The sequence below is a fragment of the Pelobates fuscus genome, chromosome 3, assembly GCF_036172605.1.
Source record: "Pelobates fuscus isolate aPelFus1 chromosome 3, aPelFus1.pri, whole genome shotgun sequence".
NCBI classification, from domain to species: Eukaryota; Metazoa; Chordata; class Amphibia; order Anura; family Pelobatidae; genus Pelobates; species Pelobates fuscus.
The window spans coordinates 231,384,594-231,406,917 of NC_086319.1; the positions used below are offsets into that span (position 1 = coordinate 231,384,594).

Consider the following 22,324-nt stretch of genomic DNA (forward strand, 5'->3'; position numbering starts at 1 on the left):
AAAAAAAAAAGTGTGAGAATTTAAGATAAGGAGGGGGATTATGTGAAAATCGCTGAACCAAAGTGTAAATTTTATTCCAAAAGGGGCATATGATGGGACAGTCCCACCTGATGTGGCAGAGGGGGCCCACTACAGCATTTGATGGGACTGTCCCACTAGATGTGGCAGAGGGTGCCCACTAAAGCATGACATCTCCAGCACCATCTATCTATCTCAGGGTCTAGATATACTATAAGTGTGAGGTTCTGTATTAATAGACTAACATATTGTAGGCAGATGCTTGTATCTTACTAGAGAGTGTACAATGTTAAGTGAGGTTGCAGAGCTTTTCTCATTGAGCGGGAGTAATCTTGACTTCCAATGCCTTCTCCCATTTTCCAATAAATCTATGTGGTGGTGCACTTATTGGATCTGTAGGGAGTTTTTGATAAATTAAATCCTGTGATCCAGAGTCTTAGGGGTCAGGCACAATGATTTAAATAAGGTCAGGTTACATGGAAGAAGTGGTCTTTGAAAAATATGATGGAGAAATTTCAGGGATTGTTGAAATCAAAATTGTGTTATGAAGGATGGGGTGCCCTGTCCAGTCAGCACTGTCAGAGTTTGCAATTTATCATTTACAAATAGGTGTCTGATTTTTGGAATAGGATGTTTGAAGAGGGTCACATATGAAGTTATCTCCATGCCTGGTTTGAAAGCTGTATTATGTAATAGCAGGTAAAATAAGGATTGAAAGGTAGATTGCTTTTCTTCGGAGGCCACTTGAAACCAGATTTCATCACTTGGGAATGTACAGATTTCTGTGAATGCTTCCTCATGCAGTGCAGCTCATATTGATGGAGGTCAAACAGATTTTTGGTGTCCCACCACTTGCAACTCCAAAAGCATCCATTAAACCCATATATGATTTGCATAGCATGATAAGGACCAGCCATGCTTAGATACATGGGTTTCATGTGCATTTGTTTACATTCGGTCCCCAGGTCAAAATGTGCTAGCTGAATTGTCAAACTGTTTAAGGTTCTGAGCAAAAGAATGTCCAAACTTGGTATGAGGTAATATGATGCAAACTTTCCTTTAGCATATGAAATCAATCTGGTAACAACATGGGCATCTGGATGAGCCAGCTAAGTTGTGCCCTTCTACTCAATATTCCTTCTAACATTAACCTTTCAGTTTAACCTCCTCCCTAATTTACATCCCTCCAGTACACTGATAATTCAGATACACATCATATAGACAAATCATAGATCCACAATGCTTTCACCGTTACAAATGCAGTCACAAATACAAACAAAGGCAGATAAACATTCATACATGAAGGCACACATTAACACATAATGTGAGAAAATATATATATAGTTATAAAATATAGAGTAGTTACATAAAAGGGAGGAAGATGCATAACTGTAGGTAAAAATAAAAATGATTCTTTATAATAAATGTTTGGATTCACTTTGTATATGCAATATTTAAAGAAAAGCCATGGCTTTCAAAGTAACAATTCAAAATGTAAAATGCTTCAAAATTCTAAATGTAAAATGCTTCATTAACCCCTTAAGGACCAAACTTCTGGAATAAAAGGGAATCATGACATGTCACACATGTCATGTGTCCTTAAGGGGTTAAACGTTTGATTAAGATCTAAGTTTGATTAAGATCTCTAAGTTTGGCATATGGATAAAGATAGTGATATTCTAGTTTCCCAATATGATTCCTCTGCTTAGTTTGAAACAACGATATAACTAAGCAGATTGTTCTCAGAAACCTAAGGCTTAAATTCCAGTTATGAAACCAAAGTATAAACTGTCAGGTGACAGTCACCAGTGACTGCAGAGTGTTTCATTAAAACAAAACCTATCTGTGACACCAGTTCCTTTACACAGCCAAGTAGTAATATTATAAGAGATATTTCCTATCGTCATATAACATATGTATTACTTTTATAGGATAAAAGATATACTGGTTAATGCATATTATAACTTTGCATATGTGGATTTCCTTTCCCATAGGCCTAAATGTTCATTTTACCTAATTGCCTTGTGTAATGTCACTAGGAAAGCTGCCATACAATTTCATGTATTAAACAAAACTGATTTAAGTTTGTTATAGTTTATTGTATTGCTAACTTGTTTGTTTGTTATTATTTATGTTTATTCTGGAAAAGCATCAACATGTTGAAAGAAGGCAGTTGTCTTTAATCATGGAATTTATATCCAGATATTCAACTATTTTCTTCCTCAGGCTGAGTATAATTATACCACATGCTGTTTTATATAAAAATAAATAAATAAATCCTTCTATCATCTATCCCTTCTCATTAACACTTACTAGGATGTAGATATGTGTTTCCATTATTATAGTAAGAATAAAAGAAAAGACTGATCAATAACTATTTATAAAACCATAAAAAAAACAAAAAAACAAGAAACGACAGTGTGATATAACAAGCTAGCTTTGCACATCCCTCTTGTGCCTAATAGCTCACCAAGAACATGCAGTGGCATGGTAATGAGGGGCAGTTGTCCACAGATGCCGGTATAAAGGGGCTGCCTGCGTCAGTGCCCTACCAACATCCGAGCGCTGCCACAACACAATATAAAAAGATAACCGCTATTTTTATACATACAAAATAACTTCCATAGCCTATTGCTTTAGCAGTATTGACTAGCAATGCTTGATGGGATTTGTAGTTTTGCCTTTACTTTTTCATAGTCACCAACCATAAAGTAAAAGCACTGTAAACTGGGAAAAACAAGCTTGGACAAGAAAGAAGGCTTCAGAGCAGAACTTCCACAATACCCTCCCTCAAACAGAAATAACATGGACACTTTTCTTGTCTTTCTGAAACGCCAAGCTGCACATGTGATCTGCATGCGTTCACAGGATCATCTTCCAGTTTTTAGTGTAGGAAGTGACCAGCCCCAGCAGACCCAAGACAAGTTGTCAAACCTTTAGCAAATGGTTTAAATACTTACATTGGAGGGGGCCCTAGAGCACTCCTTGCACCACAATCACTACAGCACTCTGTAGTGGACATGGTGCTTGGAGCGATCCTATAAGGCAGTGGTTCCCAAACCGGTCCTCAAGGCATACCTACCAGCCCAGAATTTAGGGATTACTTAGTTGTGTTTAAGGTTTTTTGTTTTTTCCTTAAAACACCTTAGACAAAACTGGGTAATCCCTGAATCCAGGATTAGTAGGGGAACATTGAGGACTGGTTTGGGAACCACAGCAGTCAGGTGTAACTAATTTTCTGGATGCACACAGAAGCTTGATACCACCATGCAATGCAAAATATATTTACTAATTACTTTGAAAATATATTACTCCATATCGTTGTGGTATCTGTATAGTCCATTAAAACATATGTAGTTAACCATTTCACCTCCCAAATGGAATTCCTTTATGAGATATAATTATATATTCTTTACACTGCTAAGAAAACGACACACACAATATGAAGGTTTAATAACAAGTGTATTATTTACAAAATGTAATGCATGCAAAATTGTTTCCAAACTATATTTGCAAAGTATTTTATACTTCTTGTTATAAAATGCTCAGTGTTTCTGGGGTGTTACTGAAATACATCATTCTTTAATAATGTTACTCAGTTTTACTATAGCCACAATGTTTGGCATTGGATATAACATCGGATAGAAACAACAATGCTGATTGTCTTAATAATGAAATCTATTTTACAAAATTCAAGTTTGTGTGCTCTATCTATAATAATATGGCGTCATGTAGCTCAGCGTTAAAATAATGCATAAGTATAAGATGTAGTACTTAGAAACACTGCTTTAGCATGCATTTTCAGTTGTAATACTCAAGAACCACAAATCAATACTTTTAGTATATCTCGAGGACTAGCTATGAAAACCAGTGGCTTAAAGGACTGTAAAAAACAGTCAGGATTATTCATTAAAGGGAGAAATCCAAGTGAATTTAAACGTAAAGGTGAAAATAGTTGAACTGAAAAAAACGTCTCTAAGTCAGTTATGATCCCAGTTCAGCTACTCTTGCCTTAAATTTGAAATTCACTTGGAATTTATTTTGAATTCCCACTTTAATAAATAACTTAAGCGTATTTTTAGTATCCCAAAGAAACTAGCATATATAGGTCTGACACAAAATATTTATTTTTGTATACTTTTTTTACATACATGTTTAATCTTCCATGGGTCACTTAATAGAACACTGTAGACCCCATAGCCACTTTAACTGATTGATGTGGTTATGGTGCTTGGTGTCCATAGGCTCCAGGTCCCACATCACTTCTATACAGTATACTCATCATTTAGGAGAATTCTTCTGGCCCTTGTACTTACAGCCCAGCCCACAATGATGATATGGTGGAGGCCTCAAGTCATACCAATTCATCTCAGAGATTGTGAAAGAGAGTGACTGAGGACATTCATTATCATTTATTGCCAACTATACCTGGTTTGGTGTACAGTAATGGAAGGCTCTGCCTTCATCATTTTATCACTTGGTCCAGTTTGCAGACTGCCTAGTATGAACATCTCTCCTAAATGGTGAGTAAACCATCAGTTAAAGTGAATGTGATACCTACAGTGTCCCTTTAACTAAGGATATTTCAGTGTTTCCAGTCTGATTACTTTTAGCAGCATAATATTTTATATAGCACATTAAAGTAAACCCACTGGTATATTTATTAAACATGATCGGATAATAAGCTTACAAAACCCATTGTAATAGGTCTTGTAATTCCATCATTACAACAGTTATAAGAAAAAACTGTATCTGAGAACAAAATTATAGTGATAATATGTTTGTCAATCCATGAAACTTCCTAATACAATTCATGACATAAGAGGAAACATTTCTATTAGTTTAATGACTACTTTCTAAATTTAGAATTCTAAAACGTTCTGGAGGGTAGATTTAGTGTATTTATTCACTCTTTACAGGGACGTACCTGGCTAATATAATGTAATTTATGCAAACTCTAGTAATGATTCTGTGGCTAAAAGTAAACATTGTGAAAGTAGAAAAGGTTAAACATTTATTTTTACCTTGCAAATAAGTTCTTAGAGCATAAAACCTTGTTTGAGTATCTGAAGAAGACATTGATCAAATAATTGGAATCAAACAGTTTACAATTAAACTGAATTCACAAATGAAGAACGTATCTAAAACATATGGTAACTGATCAGTTCAATATAACTATAACTATTGCACACATTTCCAAAATACCTTTTACCCTCCTCCCCCATACAATGTCTGGCATCGTTCCTCTCCAGAAATGGCTGAGGAAGTCTATTTCTCAATTAGAGATTGTGCGTGTTTTTATGGTAAACAGTACTGAGGAATTCCCTTACAATTAGACTTTTGTTCCGAGTTGCTCTTCCTGGGTAAAATATAAGACAGAATTGTAGAAGTGTCATACGGTTTAGTATAAAACTAACTTTGAGCCATATTTTTAAACACTAAGAAATTTTGGCTCAATAGTCACTGACTCACTATATTTAAAGCCTATTTTACAAATGAGAAATCTCCATAATAATAAAAAAGTCACACAGTAAAGTAATTTTAAGAATTCCGATATTAATTTATAACTTATAAAAAAAAGAAGAATGCAACACCTAAAATAGCTTAGTTTAATAAATAAAAGCCAGTCATTAACTTAACCCAGAAGACAAAGCTACATACAGAACATATCAACACTACATAGATTAAGATATTTAAACCCCTCTTAACCAAAGCTGTAATACAAAAAAAGGTGTGAATGAGCTTCACTTTTCTAAGAGATTCTTGGCGCTACTTTGTCTCTTACATTTTTCATTGATGTGTTTGAAAAAGGAAGTACTAGTAGTACGAATGCAAAAAGTGCCCCAACTGAGTAATTTATAGTAATGTCCATGCCAAGAATAAGTCAAGTCTATGCAGATAGAATCCTAGCATGCTTCTCTTTCTGCTCATGATGTCTTCTGTTCCTGTTCTTCTTAATCTCTTGGACATGTTTCCACTTCGCTCCCCCTTTATTACGCTGTCTCTTCTTTTCTTTGTGCCACATTTGCTCACAGTACATATCCAAACTGAAGCTAGGACTGCTGAGAAGCTGTAAATAATCTTTGTACCATTGCCTTGACTCCATTATTAAATCTTTGCTTTTTCCATCATCTTCTTTTCCGATTTTCTCCTCTTCGGTCTTTGGTGCATTTTCCATCTGTTCATTTTCTATGACCTTCACATTGAGCTTCACAATTGTGTGAATGAATGTGTGTTCTTGAGCCTTGCAATAATATATTCCTGAGTCTCTTTTCTGTAAAGTGCGAATAAGAAGGCCATATTCAGTTTTAATGATCCTCTCGTCAGATGTTATCTGCAAGTGGAAAAAACACAAAGATTTTATATTTAATAGTTTTGGCATATGTTTTTATTAATTCTAGGTCATCTAAGAACATCAGAGACAATTACTAGTAACATATTTTAGATTACATATTTATATTTTTTAAAATTTACAGTCAGTCATGTTTTACTATAGTTTATTTGTAGTTTATGTAAATGGTATGTTTTACAAAGCTGACAAATTTGTGTAATAGCTATAAAATATTTTATTTTTTGTTTATCAACGAAGTATGAATTTATAACACACTGGAGGCTGTAATAACTTAATTCTTATTTGCACATCTTGTTTAATATGTCTTTATTTATTTGTCTCTCCTTGTAACCTTTTTTTGCATGCTTTATCTAAAATCCATGGCTTCTTGCAGTCAAATGCATAAACAAAGTTTAATTGTTAAATGCATACCTATCTGAATGTGTTATATTATTTCATATTCAAACCATGTAAAACAACATATTTGTATTGTTTGCATGTGATTCATTTAAGGTTGTCAGAATAATTATGGGCATGTAGCCTATTTAACAGAGCTCATACAAACTCTGGCACTCCAGATGTTATGGACTTCATCTACCATAATACTTTTACAGCCATATTGCATATCAAGCAGTCAACTGTAAGAATGGTGCAGGTATTGAGGTCACCCTCCAATATTTAACCTCTGGAATATATACATTGAAAAAAATCAAAATACTGGACCTAAAAAGTATAATGCAAAAAATAAACAATTTAATATGTTGTTATTGCATAGAGGGGGCAAAAGACAGGTATAATCCACAGATATAAAAAGAACAAAGATTATATCACGTTATATTACATTCCTCTCGGCATAACTTAATATAATCTTTGTTCCTTATATATCTCTGGGTGATCTTTTGCACCCTTCTATGCAATAACAATATATTAAATAATTATGTTTTGCATTATACCTTTTGAGTGTGGTATTATTTAGATTTTCTTTCAGGGGATATATAATCTGACCCCATAAATATCTTAAGAAACTACATTATCGAAGGTGAAGAAGGGGACTAGTAAATAGAAGACTCAAGCCAACTTTGCGCATCAAGGAGAATTCTCCTTGCTTGCCCTGATACTGATGGTTTTGTATTATATTTGGATGGAAAAATGTTTATAACTTTTATAAGGACTTGAGGAAACATTGCTTCCCCTTTTTGACATCCAATCACTTGTCTGATGTGAGTACAGTACACTATTAAATACTCTTACCAGAAAGCTCAAAACAAGTCAGAAGGGACGTGCCCATATCTATCTCCCACATCATTTGAAAAATGTAACATAAAGGATCTGCAGGTGGTGAATATGTAAAATGAAGGTGAAGGGTTTTAAGAAAACTGCAGCAGAATTTACTGAAGAGGTAGCACAGAGGCATTCTCTTATGTCATCTATGGTGCAACATATATAGCAAAAAGATTAAAAGAAGGAATATGCGGTATGCTTCTAGTCTGTTGACTACCAGTAAACTATGCACCCTTTATATTTGTGTACCTTATGGATTGTGGCTGGAACTAAATTGGGAATAATAAAGGGTTATGAAAATATCAAATAATAAGGACTCTGCCACACAATTGAGAGCTGACTGTAAAAACGTCAATGGCAAACTCGTCAAATTGTATGGAGCATACAGAACTTTACAGTGGTTTTATTTTATGCAATATACTACATAAATACATGTTCAGAAGACATTATAATACCCCACAATCATTAGGCTTTAACATTAGTGATTGCCATTCGGGGGTTGAGAAGGATTTTTTTCCTAGTTTTTTGCAAAATTTGAAAAATGCTTCAAATTGGGTTTTATGCCTTTTTTTGGATCACAATCAATAGCAAAATCACGTGAGAAAGGTTGAACTTAATAAGCACATCTCTCTTCCCATCGTATGCAACTATGTAACATTATTAACTTTTAAATACATGTGACTTTCTACCCAAAATTGGTAGGAATTACACTGTCAAGCAGCAACTACTGTTTGTAGCTGCTGCAAATAATTTAGACTCAATATAGGTGACAGAGACTAAATTGCACTGTTTGCATCTCTTCATCTCCTTTACTGGTTAATCATTATTTGGAAAGGTTGAATGAAAATGGCAGTACTTCCCGATATCCTCATGCAGACTGGGACATGTGTGTTACATTGTTAATCTATTATTTATTGTAGATGTGATATTTTGGACACATTAACACTATTAATGCAACAAGCATACATGATAACTGTTAACCTATTTGATGTAAAAATGTTATGGAGGAAATAACATTAATGAATGCAGGTATTTTGCTTTTAGATTCTTTCTGCTCACACTTTTTAGAACAATAATAGAAAAAAAATCCCATCTTTATTTATAGTAAATAACTTATGGTCCAAAAATGTACTCATTTAGGATGTTCAAAACACAGAATGAGACAAAAAACATGGAAATGGGCAGTCTAAATGCAATTGTTCTTGTGTTTAGTAAACAGTATTGTTTAGTTAACACTCAATTCACATGTGGAAATTTTCACAAGGAAAACATGGCAGCTGTCTTTTGGATGGAATATCTTCAAAGCATACCTTTCATCATGATTCAACTTCAAGAGAACGTAGTATAAAATGACTGATTACTCTCCTGGGACCTTAAGGCCATGTATAATGACAAGACCACATTGTTGTAGACTAATACATTGTGTGATTGATGATAAAACATTTCAGTAGTATCTCACACATCTACAAATTTTCATGTAAATAACTTAAAGGAACACTCCACTGCCCAAATTGGAAATCACTGTCTAGTAGATACACCCCCAATGAATACATGCACGCATTTTCATGCATGTACTCACTGGGGGTATATCTTAAAACAGTTTGCAAAAGCTGCAGCTCTTATGAACTGCCACCTTTTACAAGATCTCCCCTTTTTCCTCAGAAGGAACTTACAGTCTCTCTACAGGGCAATAGCCTATCATAGATTTATCATGTACGCATGCACGCCACAGGTGTGTTCTGAGGTAGGAGCATTCATGTAGAGTGGGCCTGCAATTTCCATTAGCTCAGGGGAGCCAATGGAAGAAGTTAGGAATCTCCCTGGCTGTTTGATTCTAAAAGAAATCGGAACTTTTATAAACTGTCAGTATTATGGGACACATAAAAACAATAGTACGGTATATGCAGGTATGCACCTTCAGTAGGCAGAAAGACTGGCTAAAATGGTCTAAAACTAAATAGAATGCTTTCCATAGCCCATTAGCAATTTGATATTCTAGTCACTGTTTAGGAGTAATAAGACTACTCCTAGTCAAGTGATGTGACAAACCTGCAACGTTCAAATATGACATCTGCCAGCCATTGGCTATATCTGGGGTTAAAACACAAGTACATCCATCTGTGTATAGAAGACATTTTTTGTTTATGGCAAAATTAGTTTTAAGTCAATAATAAGTAGTTATATTATTAAGTTTGCACTGTGTTTCATGTGTTTCATTTGGATGTGGGTTGTTCTTATTTTCTTGATAAAATTAACACCAGTTGGAAGATAAAACTATGTAATCTGGCAAAAAAAAAGAATACCAGCGAGAATACAATGCCTCTGGTGGCAATGCTGATATATCTGGACTAGACAACACATTGAACTCTACTAGTGTACATGGAGTCACAGTAGTGGGGCCAGGGGACTAGGGGTACTCCGTGCCGCATCATGAAATGGAAACCAAGAGATTAGGCATACCCCAATCCTTTCATACATGGGGAATCCCAAGCCTGCCATTTACCCATTACAAGTCATACCACTACACATGTGATGGGACAGAAACCTTTTCCATGTTGCCCTAACTGGCAATAACCTTTAAGTGCACATAGTAATGAGGAAAGGAGGACTTTTTGCAGAGCCCCTACAAATTTATGAGGTTTCAGGTTATGCCATGCACTTGGATTTCGGGAGTTAGTTATTCTTATCTTTTACCACTACCTCCTTAAAAAGACACTCACCTAAAAACACTGTTTAGTAGATATACCTAAAAAATGTATATATTTTATTATGCACTGTTTCATTGAGAGCGGGAGTGGAGTGGAACAGCTGTGCGAACAGCTTGAAATAAGAGATGATAGATAAGAGATAAAGAGATGCAGATATCCACTGAGCTAACCAACCAGGAAGTAACAGGGCAGGCTAAATGCTATTCAATGCATTTGAGTTTTCAGCACCCATTAATCTCACAAAGATAGATAAATTGAAAATAACATTTTTAAAAAAATGAATTACAAATAAAGACAACAAAAAGTTATTTATTGTCAAATATTCCATTCCTGTGAATATGCTTTATGTGATATGAGACAACGGTGCTGTTCAATTAATCCATGATATTATTGGTGTTCACAAAGCTAAAGTGCAGACACACTCCCTAATGTTACTTTAATATACTTAGAATTCTTATATTGAGTCATTTAGTTTGACAATGTTAACTACTATAAAAAATGTTTGGTTGAAGCTTTTCAATAGGAAGTTACTGATTTCTCAACTCAGGTGGGACTTAATGAACATTTCAGCAATACTTATCCTGGCACACCCAAGGTGAGAAAGTGAAACATCCTGTGGACAGAACAGATTACAATTCCTTTGTTTTTATTATTTAATTTTTTTTAATGACTACATCTACAACTTTTACTAATTAATATTTTAAGTCTTATCATTTCATAAAACTGTTTTTGTTATGAAATGCCAAAGGCTGACATCAGACACCATTTTGTTCTGTAAATGAACTTCCTGGCTCTCAATAGCCCATGCTGCTATTTTTTGTATTTTTAATCTTTAATTGTTTTGTGTGGTGGTTAACAGTGGCTAATCCTTTTCTTTTCTTTTAAATGTTTTACTAAATTACATCTTAAGCCTCTCAAGAGACACTTATCCAATCACATTTACTTTCGATGCAACCTTAGTATTTATACACTTCTGTTAAAATTTTGGACCATAACAAAATTATTCAAAATTTGCAAAAATTCTTCCTTAAAAATGCTGTACTGTTTACTTTTTGTGATTTCAGCTCATGAATAGTTAAAACTGTTTTTTTTTTTGCTTTATGAATGCCATTTTGTTTCTCAAACATTAAGTGTTTATTCTAATTTACTGACTACATAAAATATTCTGACATTGAACAGATGGACTAAATTATTTGGAGCCTGTAAGAAATGTGCGTGAAACATAAATATTTTAAAATAACTGAAACCGATATTAAGCGTGATATTCTGATACTGTGCCTAAGCACAATACTCAAATCCAGTAAAACAACAAAACACAGATACAGAAATTAGAGAACGGAATAGAACAAAATCAAATATTGAAACATAGTCTTTAACCATTTAAGGTGTTCAGGTATTTACTTTCAATAAGGCTTTTACTCAACCTGGTATTTTTGTCGGATGGATATTCATTCAATTCATTCAACAGAAATGACAAACATAAGGGGAGATTTATAAATAAAAAAAAAAAAACAGGTGATTCTAATGGAATCCAACAGAATGTCTCTCAACACTTTGGACTTAAATAGTTATTCACTAAAGTGAGAAATCAAAATTAATAAATATTGAATTTAATATTTAAAGGGAAACTCCAGTGCCAGAAAAACGATCCGTTTTTCTGGCACTGGAGGGTCCCTCTCCCTCCCACCCACCAATCCCCGGTTACTGAAGGGGTGAAAACCCCTTCAGTGACTTACCTGGGACAGCGGCAATGTCCCTCGCCGCTGTCTCCGCCTCCGCGACGCTCCTCCTAATGATTACGTCGGCCGGTGGGCGAGACTAATCTCGCTCACCGGCCGAGGAGACCTAATGCGCATGCGCGGAAATGCCGCGCATGCGCATTACGTCTCCCCATAGGAAAGCATTAAAAAATAATTTCAATGCTTTCCTATGGGGTTTTGAGCGACGCTGGATGTCCTCACACAGCGTGAGGACGTCCAGCGACGCTCTAGCACAGGAAACCTGTGCTAGAACCCAGGAAGTGACCTCTAGTGGCTGTCTAATAGACAGCCACTAGAGGTGGAGTTAACCCTGCAATGTAAATATTGCAGTTTATGAAAAACTGCAATAATTACACTTGCAGGGTTAAGGGTAGTGGGAGTTGGCACCCAGACCACTCCAATGGGCAGAAGTGGTCTGGGTGCCTGGAGTGTCCCTTTAAGGTCAAAATATTAAACTGAGAAAATCTATTAAAGTTATCTACACTTTCAATGCAGCTATTTTGACTTTAAATTTAAACTCACTTTATTGAATAACCCTGTCAGTATACCCAAAATACCTTGCCTTGAAAATCTCCCCAATAGTATGATCTATATAACAGAACAGAGGAAATCAACATGACACATGAAGGTACACATATAGTTCTAGAACAGCGTAAATCCTTCTCTAGATTATCTATTCAACTCAGTGAGATAATACTGTGCAGCTCTTGTAAGGGTATGGACACACAACACCATTACACCAACTGTACCAATTCCATAATCATTAGCTTCTGAATTTTTATGAGCGTTAAGTAGAAAGATTTAGTTTTTAATATAATTTTTTGGCATTTCTGTAAAAAATTTAAATTAATAAACATGTATGAGAAAATAAGTCCTTGTATATGTGTGCATATTTGCATGATATTTAAATTGTGTCCATATTGTACATGAACACCTGAATGCATTGAATGATTGAACATTTCTTTGGATTGACTTTTTGCTCTCCTTATTTTGTATGTGTTTTGATTAATGGATTGCACTTCTTCCAGCAATATCAGCTAAAAGGAAAAACAGTTTTGTTTTTATTTTTTAACGTATAAAGTTACAGTTTTGCACTTTTTTCTTGTTCTATTTATTTACTTAATAAGATATATTCAATTTTGGTCACTTACTTGTTGGCACTGCTAACAAAACATGGTCTGTTATTTGTTTTTGTTTTTTTTTTTTCTTTGTTTTAGTCACTATTAGATGTTTTAGCTCATTGTGGTTCATGTGGTAAAATATCTGAAGCTAAATTATTTTCTAAAATAATCTTTCCCTTAATTAAATTAAAGAAAATGTCTTTCCATATTAAAAAAAAAAAAAACACTTTGGATTGTAATAAAGCCTATTTTCTTATAAACTTGAAAGGGGTGAACATTGAATGTTGTTTTTTTCTTTAATAAAAAAGTACAAATGAAAATAAAAAAGCAATGAACCCCTGAATTTATCTAGGGTACCAGTGATGTGCTAATTCAAATCCGTTGGACTCTACTTAGGATTCAGGATTGATGATGGCCTCCTTAGTGTACTTTACACTTGTTCCAGTACTTCTTTGTGGATTATCTAAGTTAAAACAAAAGCTAAATGAAAGCGTGGGAGAGTGTGTCAGGTTGGAACGTGATGGATGAAACCCCTTGGATTTTAACTACAAAAAAAACCCACTACATATGAAGTTGAACCAAGCCTGTTTTACGACGGCATTTCCTTTTTGAGGTAGAGATGTACTGGATACTGCACTCACTACAATAAAAAACAGGTGCTTTATTGCCAGCTTGATAAAGACCCGGTAGGGTCAAAACATTGCTACTTTTGCTCCAATAAAGCTGCTATTTATGTTATCACGAAGTGCCTGAACCATTATTTATTCTGCATATTTCCTTTTGGGTGCTCATTTTAATGTCTGGATTGGCATATTATTATTATTATACATTTTTTTGTTATATATATTTTCTTCCTTTCTAATTTTTTTATGTTAATTCATCTAACACATTTTAGCATTCAATGTGTACCTCTTCATATTTGATTTAACTCTCTAGTGTTTAGTAAGCCACTCTCCGGTCATCTGGAGTGGCAGATCTTATCTTTATAGGATTTTTTAAAATCTAATTTAGACCTTGATTTTTATAAGCTTCTAAATGACCCAATGTCTTTCCATATTATTTATCTACACAAATCCCTATAGAGTGTATTGTGTCTTTTGTAGATAAATCATTTGGAAATAATTTGTAAGAGTATGGAATCATTTGGAAACCTTATGAACTCAAGTCTTTAGTACATAAATGTGTAGATGGCTATTTTATATAACTATACACTTATCTTCTAATAATACCCCAAAAATCACCAAAAATGTTGAACGAGGAGTCCGTAATTAAAGAGACACTCCAAAATCACAAAGTTTTTCTTTGAGAGAGAGTGTGAACTCACGTGTTAACTACACCATTGACAGCTTGTCATTGAAAAAAAAAGAATAAGAATAATTTGCACAAGTGAATGGAAGTCCTTATAGGCTTCAATTTGCTCTTGATAGTGTATCTCACTGATATTGAAGAAGCTAAAAAAAAAATAGCCAGCAGTTCTATACAGGATAGTGCAAGTTTCAGCAAACCACCCTTTGCATTTCACACTTGAAATAGAACAATGAATAAGCGGCTTTGGACATTAAACACACAAAACAGCTGGTTGGACCTTCTCTCTCTGTGTATTGCATGCCCCAGCCTGGACTGGTGAGTTAATAACATTATAGTGATGCAGAAACTTGCCTGAGCGGCACTTTGGTCATTTTATATTGAATGCTTTATTACAAGAGACTGAAATTCCAAATTAAAAATAACTAAATAACTTCAATTGAGAAGAAACATTTAGAATTTAACTGCCATCTGATTTTCTAGAATTGGCTGCAAATATAAGTAAATGTAAGCATTCTTCTACATTCTGCCTTGATTATTGAATTATCCACTTTCTAAAATGAGACTCGAAAATTGCACAATTCAGGCTGAAGTAAACCAAGTAGTCTTTACTATATGATGTGGTTTATTTAGCCACTGAAGTATCATCTTCACCAAATTTGTTCTTTTATCATAAATAATAAATATATATAAATATATATATATATATTTAAACTAACCAATAAACCAGTACAGTAAAAAATGTTCCTAAAACATTCAAATGGTTAACAGAAAGAAGTAGTTTTATTTGTTTAATGATGGGGGGACATCTAATGATGAGAAATGATCTCAAAAAGCACAGGCTTGACAAAAATAGCTTTCACAAATCCGTATCAAAATGTACTGTTTTTAAGCAGTTTAATGCGCTGCCAAGTGTTTTATTCAGATTTTGACCTTAACAACTTGGCAAAAAAAAAGATGATTTATCACAAATTTTTTCCTTTATGTCACAATTTTAAAATGGGAAATTGTACAGGATTGGGAGTGCTTTCCTTTTATAAAGATAAGGTTTAGCAAAATGCCATGACACATATTCACAGTGGGGCGGAGGAGTAACCATGTCAGATTTTATAATATTGTTAAAATAATCTCAGGGTGGCTTACCTCTTCCTGGTGTTCCTCCCCGGTGTGCTGTATAAACCACCTAATAGATGATTGCTGGGACTTTGGAATACACTCCAGGAAGGTGGAATTGTACTCAATGCCAAATATTACTTTTTCTTCTGAAGTTTCATGGGTTGTACCTGAAAATTAATATTATTGCACGTTATTTATTTTTTTCAGAATTAAATTCTACTAAACGTTAGATTGGAGACAACACCAGAAATCAATCACCATAATTGCATTTATTTTGTTAAGATATTCTGTTAAGATATTCATAATTGTTTGTAGAATAATCAAAGTATTTTCAGATATATTTTACATATTGTACTAAAGTAATGGCAATGGCACAGAACTAAATCTCCAAAAATTAGTTTGCAACATTTTACTCTGTTACTAAACCAAGAAAACACATATTGTATATAATAATTTATGCCTATATTTGGTCTAAAATTTAAGTGTCAAATTAACTATATCCAGCAACCAAACACATTACATACACTGTTAAGGTTACGGCTTGATAAATGCCAGCAATAAATACTGCCCTCTTATATATTCTTCTTAACTAAAGGATTCACATTTGTATCTGTAGATTCTGCTCTGGTATTTGCTGTTTGAATATTTTGGATATATTGTTATTTCAAGCTATTTACAGTGATCACAGTGATTGCTGTGCATACCCCCATGTGTCCTCAATGCTTCTCTATGAGAAACATCTGATTGGACAACAGTGATCACTCTTGATGACTTTGTGGTAGAAGGTTTAGGCTGTAATAGGTAGCATGTTCTGATGTTAGATTACAGGTACATTAAAGGGCACACACATCTAATTCAGTGGGTAAAGTCACTTCTAATGAATTTAAATAATTGAATAAAACATTGAAATTCACATATAACTCTTGTTAACCTTTTTTTCATAAGATGCCCCATTTTCTTTTAAATGTACATTAAAGATTTAGCAGAGGAGCAATATATAATTGTCTTTTCCCCTCCTCTGTATCATTTCTCTATGCTGACTGTTATATGCAAAGAATAAAGCCTATGAGAATGATTTGCATGGCTCTAAGATGGAGGCATCCAGTTGCAACATAAAACGGTGTGGATTTTTAATTTATTTTCATTTTTCATACAAATAAATAGGTTATAAATAAGTATCTGATTATGAATTCTCTGAACTGACAGTACTATATATATATATATATATATATGTATATATATATATATATATATATATATATACAAACAAATAGGTTTGGCACACTCCTAGCAAAAAAATCTCTGTGCTACCCGCGTTCACATCAAATATTTATAAAGGGTGCATTCACAGGACTTGAAACATTTTAAATGGTGATTTTAATCAAAAAGGTAAAGAACAATTACATCTGTAAATCGACCAACGTTTTGACCCCTGAGGGTCTTTATAATGACTGATCTTCATAAAGACCCTCAGGTGTCGAAACATCAGTCAATTTACAGATGTAATTGCTCTTTACCTTTTCGATTAAAATCACCATTTAAAATGTTTCAAGTCCTGAAAGTGTATACATACACTACAGAATACTGAAGGAAATACATACTTTCATCAACATCCCAGCACTGAGTGAGAGGATCTCCATTTTTCACATCTTGTCTTCTTGCACGTCTTAAGAAAACAAAATATTTTTGGTGAAAAAAAAACTAAACTTTAACAACCCTGGACAACAATTTCTTTATTATAGAACTCAGAACACGCATATACATTATATGTAGAAGATATAGTTTTAGTTGTACATTTTACATGCATTTACAGCAGATACTCCAATAGGCTTACAGAGATTCACATTGAGTTTGGTCAGGCTCCTTGTACAAAACATTACTTTTTACATATCCCAACCTTAAACTATTATGAGCTTAATAGCTCCATTAACATAGTTCTTCGTGCTGCAATGGCAAAAGAGAGATTATACAAACTACAGACGTTATTTCAGGGTTGACTATTTCGTCTAAGTTTTTTATTTGTTATTAATTACAAATTTATAATGTGTCATTTGGTTTGAAGTCCGAGCATGCAATGAGATTGCCAAAACAATCTTTGCAAGCTAAATCAAGAGCGTACATTTCCATTTCAAAAGTAAATAGTCCAATGCCGGTACATTTAACCCCTTAAGGACCAAACTTCTGGAATAAAAGGGAATCATGACATGTCACACATGTCATGTGTCCTTAAGGGGTTAAACAGCCTTTGCATTGACAGTTACTTTGCACTGATTTGTGCATTTTTAGTGGAACGATTCCAAATGTGACTTGTTAGGAATTATTCATCTCTCTTTGCAATTCTTCTAAATGCATTCTTGTCTGCATAATCAGATTTAGGAATGTTACCTTTTTGATGTCGGGATGTATCGTGTGCAAGAATTTCCATCCCAAGCACAGTATGGATCTCTAGCTAGGCAGCAGTCAGTACAGGCCTTCCCATAGGTATCACAACGGTGTAATGCCAGCTGAACCAAGCCAGTTTTTGATGTAATGTATAATTGTTGCTGTAAGACAAAATATTATATATATGGATGGTAAAGAACAAAGAAATGTTTAAAGTTTTGCCAATACATAAAACTATTTAAAATGTATGATAATGTGCGAGTTTGATGATACAAATTTGCTATTTTTAATTAGTAAATATATCAAAGAAACATTTAGGTTTTTTTTCAAGCAAAAGCACAAAAATGTTTCTATGATGTATATACTAATTAAAAATAACACATTTGTTATAAAAAACAATATACTTTATACTAAATAACAAATAGTCACATATTCTCCAAGACAACTATACACCCTGTTGAGCAATTTTAGCCTTAAATGTAAAATTTACTTTGAATTCACTTTGAATCCCCGACAATTCTCCCTTTGATAAATCGCCCTGATAGACAAACAGAAAATAGGTTTATCTCAGAATAATTAGAATTAACGTCAAAATAAACTGTGTTATAATTATGAAAAGGGTAAAGATGTAGTAAAGCTAAACATGGCATTCCAACCAGAATGGAGAGTAGACCTATGTCAAGAAGTCAAGAAGAGCTGTGTGCACTGCATGCATGTAGTGGTTCCCTCCTGTAGTCTATAACCTTATGGATGACTTCTCAATAATCACTCCTGGTAAAAAATATACTCCTACTTGTCACTAATATTCCCAATGCCCACATTTCCAATATTCATATACATCTACTACCTTCCAGAATCATCCTAACATACCCACCACTACTTCAAGTAGCATTACACATTTCCTATGATGTATTCACTAATACTCCCAGTGTCCATACCTACTATGCCCTCCTTCCTTGGCTCTGTTCACACTATACATAATATTAGACTTGTCACTTTATGCTCTTAATCTCTGATTTGTGCCCTAGCACATAAGGAGTGACAATCTCTACTAGAGTAGCACTGGTTTCAATTGGTTGACTGTCGTGCATGCACCATGTGTCTCAATTCTTCCCTATGAAGAGGCAGTGCATGATCAGGAGTCACCGGTAATGATGATTTCCCAGAGGTCAAGCAGAGCTGAGATGAGAGACCCTCTTTCAGCTGCATTGTTCCTTCAATTAAATAAATATCTACAAAATGTATATTGTAAACAACTTTAAATCAAATTTACTTGCACATATATTTTCCATGTAGAAACTGCTATCACTTACCTGTTTAAGTGATAATTCTATGTTTGTGACTGGAGATGGTTGCTGTAAAACAAGCAAAACATAAAAGCTTAGAGTATTAGATGTGCAAATATGTAAATTAACATAGAAATTAATTAACAGGAGGCATTATCAAATCATTTCTAGTAATGGTCAATAAAAATCTATTTACTATGTGTTGCTGTGTCTTCAGGGACATTTTATATAAAATTAGAAAACTACCATCATCAGTTCAGCTCTTTCGTCGTCTTTTGGCAAATTCACCAGGTGTCATTAGTAAGACTATATAGAAGATCCCACACAACTGCATGATATTCCATTGATCATTTTCTCAATGAAGATGCCTTTTCCCATAAGCCATCTCAAGTTATGACAAATGGAAAAATTCACTGGCCTAATCTGCTTGAATCTATTTGTATTGTCATATTTGTTCCATAAATTGTCTCCTACTTAAGACCAAGTACAGATTATGATATCTCTGACTGATTCACCTGCTTTTAATAAAAGTTCAGTGACTGTACAAGTTTTGAAATACATTATTTCTCAGTAAAAACCTAAAAGGTGAGATGCCATTTAAGGAAATCTTGTTTTTGGTTTTTTAAAGACTAACGTTTGCAGGCAGTGGAATATTCCTTATACACCTAAGTGGTAGACTTTTGGAGATTGCAGTACTCATGACTACAGAAAGAAGTTAAAGGAACACTGTAGGCATCCAGACCATTTCAGCTCACTAAAAGGACACTCCAGGCACCCAGACCACTTCAGCTAATTGAAGTGGTCTGGGTGCTGTGACCCTTTTGCACTTAGAGCTGCAATCTAAAACATTGCAGTTCCAGAGAACTGCAATGTTTACATTGCAGCTCTAAGTTTGCCCTCTGTGGCTTTCTAACCGGAATCCAAACTGACCTTTCAGTCGGTTATCTGACGCTGAAAGTCCTCACGGACCTCACCGGAATGCTTTCCTATGGGGCGCATGCGCATTGCCGTGCATTCGCATTAGGTCTCCCCCGCCGGTTGATGTCGGTGGGGGAGGAGCGTGGGCAAAGCCTGACCCAGAGCGAGGGACATTGGCGCCGGATTCAGGTAAGTGGCTGAAGGGGATTTAACCCCTTCAGCGACATGGGATGTGGGACAGGAGGGAGGGGAGCACTCAAGGATTCTCTAGTGCCAGGAAAACGTGTTTGTTTTCCTGGCACTGGAGAGTCCCTTTAAAGTGGTCTGCATGCAGTGTCCCTCCCTCCAGAGAAACTGCAATGTTTACATTTTCAGCACTAAGTCAGCCTCAAGAGGCTGTCTACCATACAGCCACTAGGGGGTTCCTGGTTTGATTTAAACAAACTGACAAATTTTGCCCCAAATTTTGCTTCACAAAAATAATAATATTTCATAATATAATGTTTACAATACCTTAAATACTTGTAATTCTTCCAATAAAACTTCTTCCATATTCCAGATATCCTTTGTAACACTAATAACTTTGAGAATTGTTCCAATATCTGAAACACAATAATTTAGGAAGGTTAGGCAGGAGTAAGTAAAATTCAAGGGAATTCTGGGAAACTAGTGGTTAGCTTGATCGCAACAACTGCTCTGCTCAAGCAAAATAGTCCTTACCTATTATATAATCTGCAAGTGATTCTCATTCTTTATATAATCATGTAGATTACAGAAATTATTCTTACTAGATGTTAGGATTATAAATTTGGCTTTTCATATTAATATGCCTTTTTCAGGACACGAGACTGTAACGTTCAGGGTTATTCACTGAAGTGAGAATTTCAGGAATTCAAAGATAATTTAATATCAAAATACCTAATTAGTGAAAAAAAGTCATATCTTCTTTAGTCTTGAATTAACAAATGAAACATTGAATTCACTTTAGATTATTGACAATCTTCACTTTAGTGAATAAACCCAGTAGTATAAACAATGCAGAAAAGTAATATAGATTGGAGTATTATTTCATTAAGGCAATATGAACAGCAAAAGTTCTTAGCATAATCAATCTACAACTTGCTTTAATTAATATATTTTGCTGATGTATGACGTTTTGTAGATAGTTTACTGAGAGACAACAACTGTATATCTTATTTGTGAAATAAATGAGTTGGTTAGTCTCTATATGTTGTAGCATACTTTGTATACTCTTGATAAAAAGAGTAATAGTATGTACCAATGGATATGATGACTTCTATATGCGTGGCATGTTCTGAATTCCACAAAAAAAATTAGAATGCGTCATTGGCTATATCTGTGAAACTGAAAACTTTGATGCTATGTTTGATGCCACTGTAGCTAAAGAACGGAGAAGTCATTTCAAAGTCTTTGGCTCCATCTAGTGTTAGAGACCAAGACATCTTTTTAGTGCATCTTGATTTTCAGTTTTAAACTGATATAACTAATTGCATGTTTTAGAAATACCTGCCATACATAAAACATTAATTAATGACATTTCAAGAATAATATGAGCATATTTTCTCTTTGAATATTTTGTGGAAATTTGGTATCCCTCTTAAGCAAAACAGTTGCTACTGAGATTTTAAAAGTTAGCTCTTGATTGTGCATTTATTTTTCAAAATTTCTCAGTAGTTTTTTTTATTTTATTTTATATGAGATGCATTGCTGTCCAGGTACAGCCAGGTTTTGGCATATAGTTTAAATTAACACCTGCCATGCTGCATTAAAGAAATGCCCCATCATTCAAGCATTTCATGTGGAGGTGCTAAACAACAACTATGGGTAAAACTAGAGCATCCTAGAACGACAATGTTGCCAAAAGTGCTGCAATGGTAAGTGTGATTTTTATTTACCTCTTCAGCACTACTTACCCAAATGAACATTTCAATAGCATTTACTGAAATGAGGGAACAAGTAATTGTCACTTTCAAAAAAGTGAAAGTTTGCCTTATATTGTTCTTCCTAATCCATATAACATAATACTCCACTACAAGCTTGGCAAGAATGGTTTAGCTAGTTTACAATGGCATTAACT

The 22,324-nt window shown here is 34.3% G+C and overlaps 1 protein-coding gene across 1 annotated transcript in view; it reads right to left on the reverse strand.

The window, feature by feature from the left end:
• Positions 1-3,456: 3,456 nt before the first annotated feature.
• The window catches only part of SEMA3D (semaphorin 3D), a 159,050-nt gene continuing 140,182 nt past the window's right edge, over positions 3,457-22,324 (reverse strand). Inside the window, exons 13-18 of the mRNA XM_063448193.1 lie at positions 20,740-20,828; positions 19,336-19,377; positions 18,026-18,183; positions 17,242-17,306; positions 15,668-15,807; positions 3,457-6,352 (exon numbers count right to left, since the gene is read on the reverse strand). Coding sequence (XP_063304263.1) covers positions 5,909-6,352; positions 15,668-15,807; positions 17,242-17,306; positions 18,026-18,183; positions 19,336-19,377; positions 20,740-20,828 — 938 coding nt within the window. The 3' untranslated portion in view covers positions 3,457-5,908. The remainder of the gene's footprint in view (positions 6,353-15,667; positions 15,808-17,241; positions 17,307-18,025; positions 18,184-19,335; positions 19,378-20,739; positions 20,829-22,324) is intronic.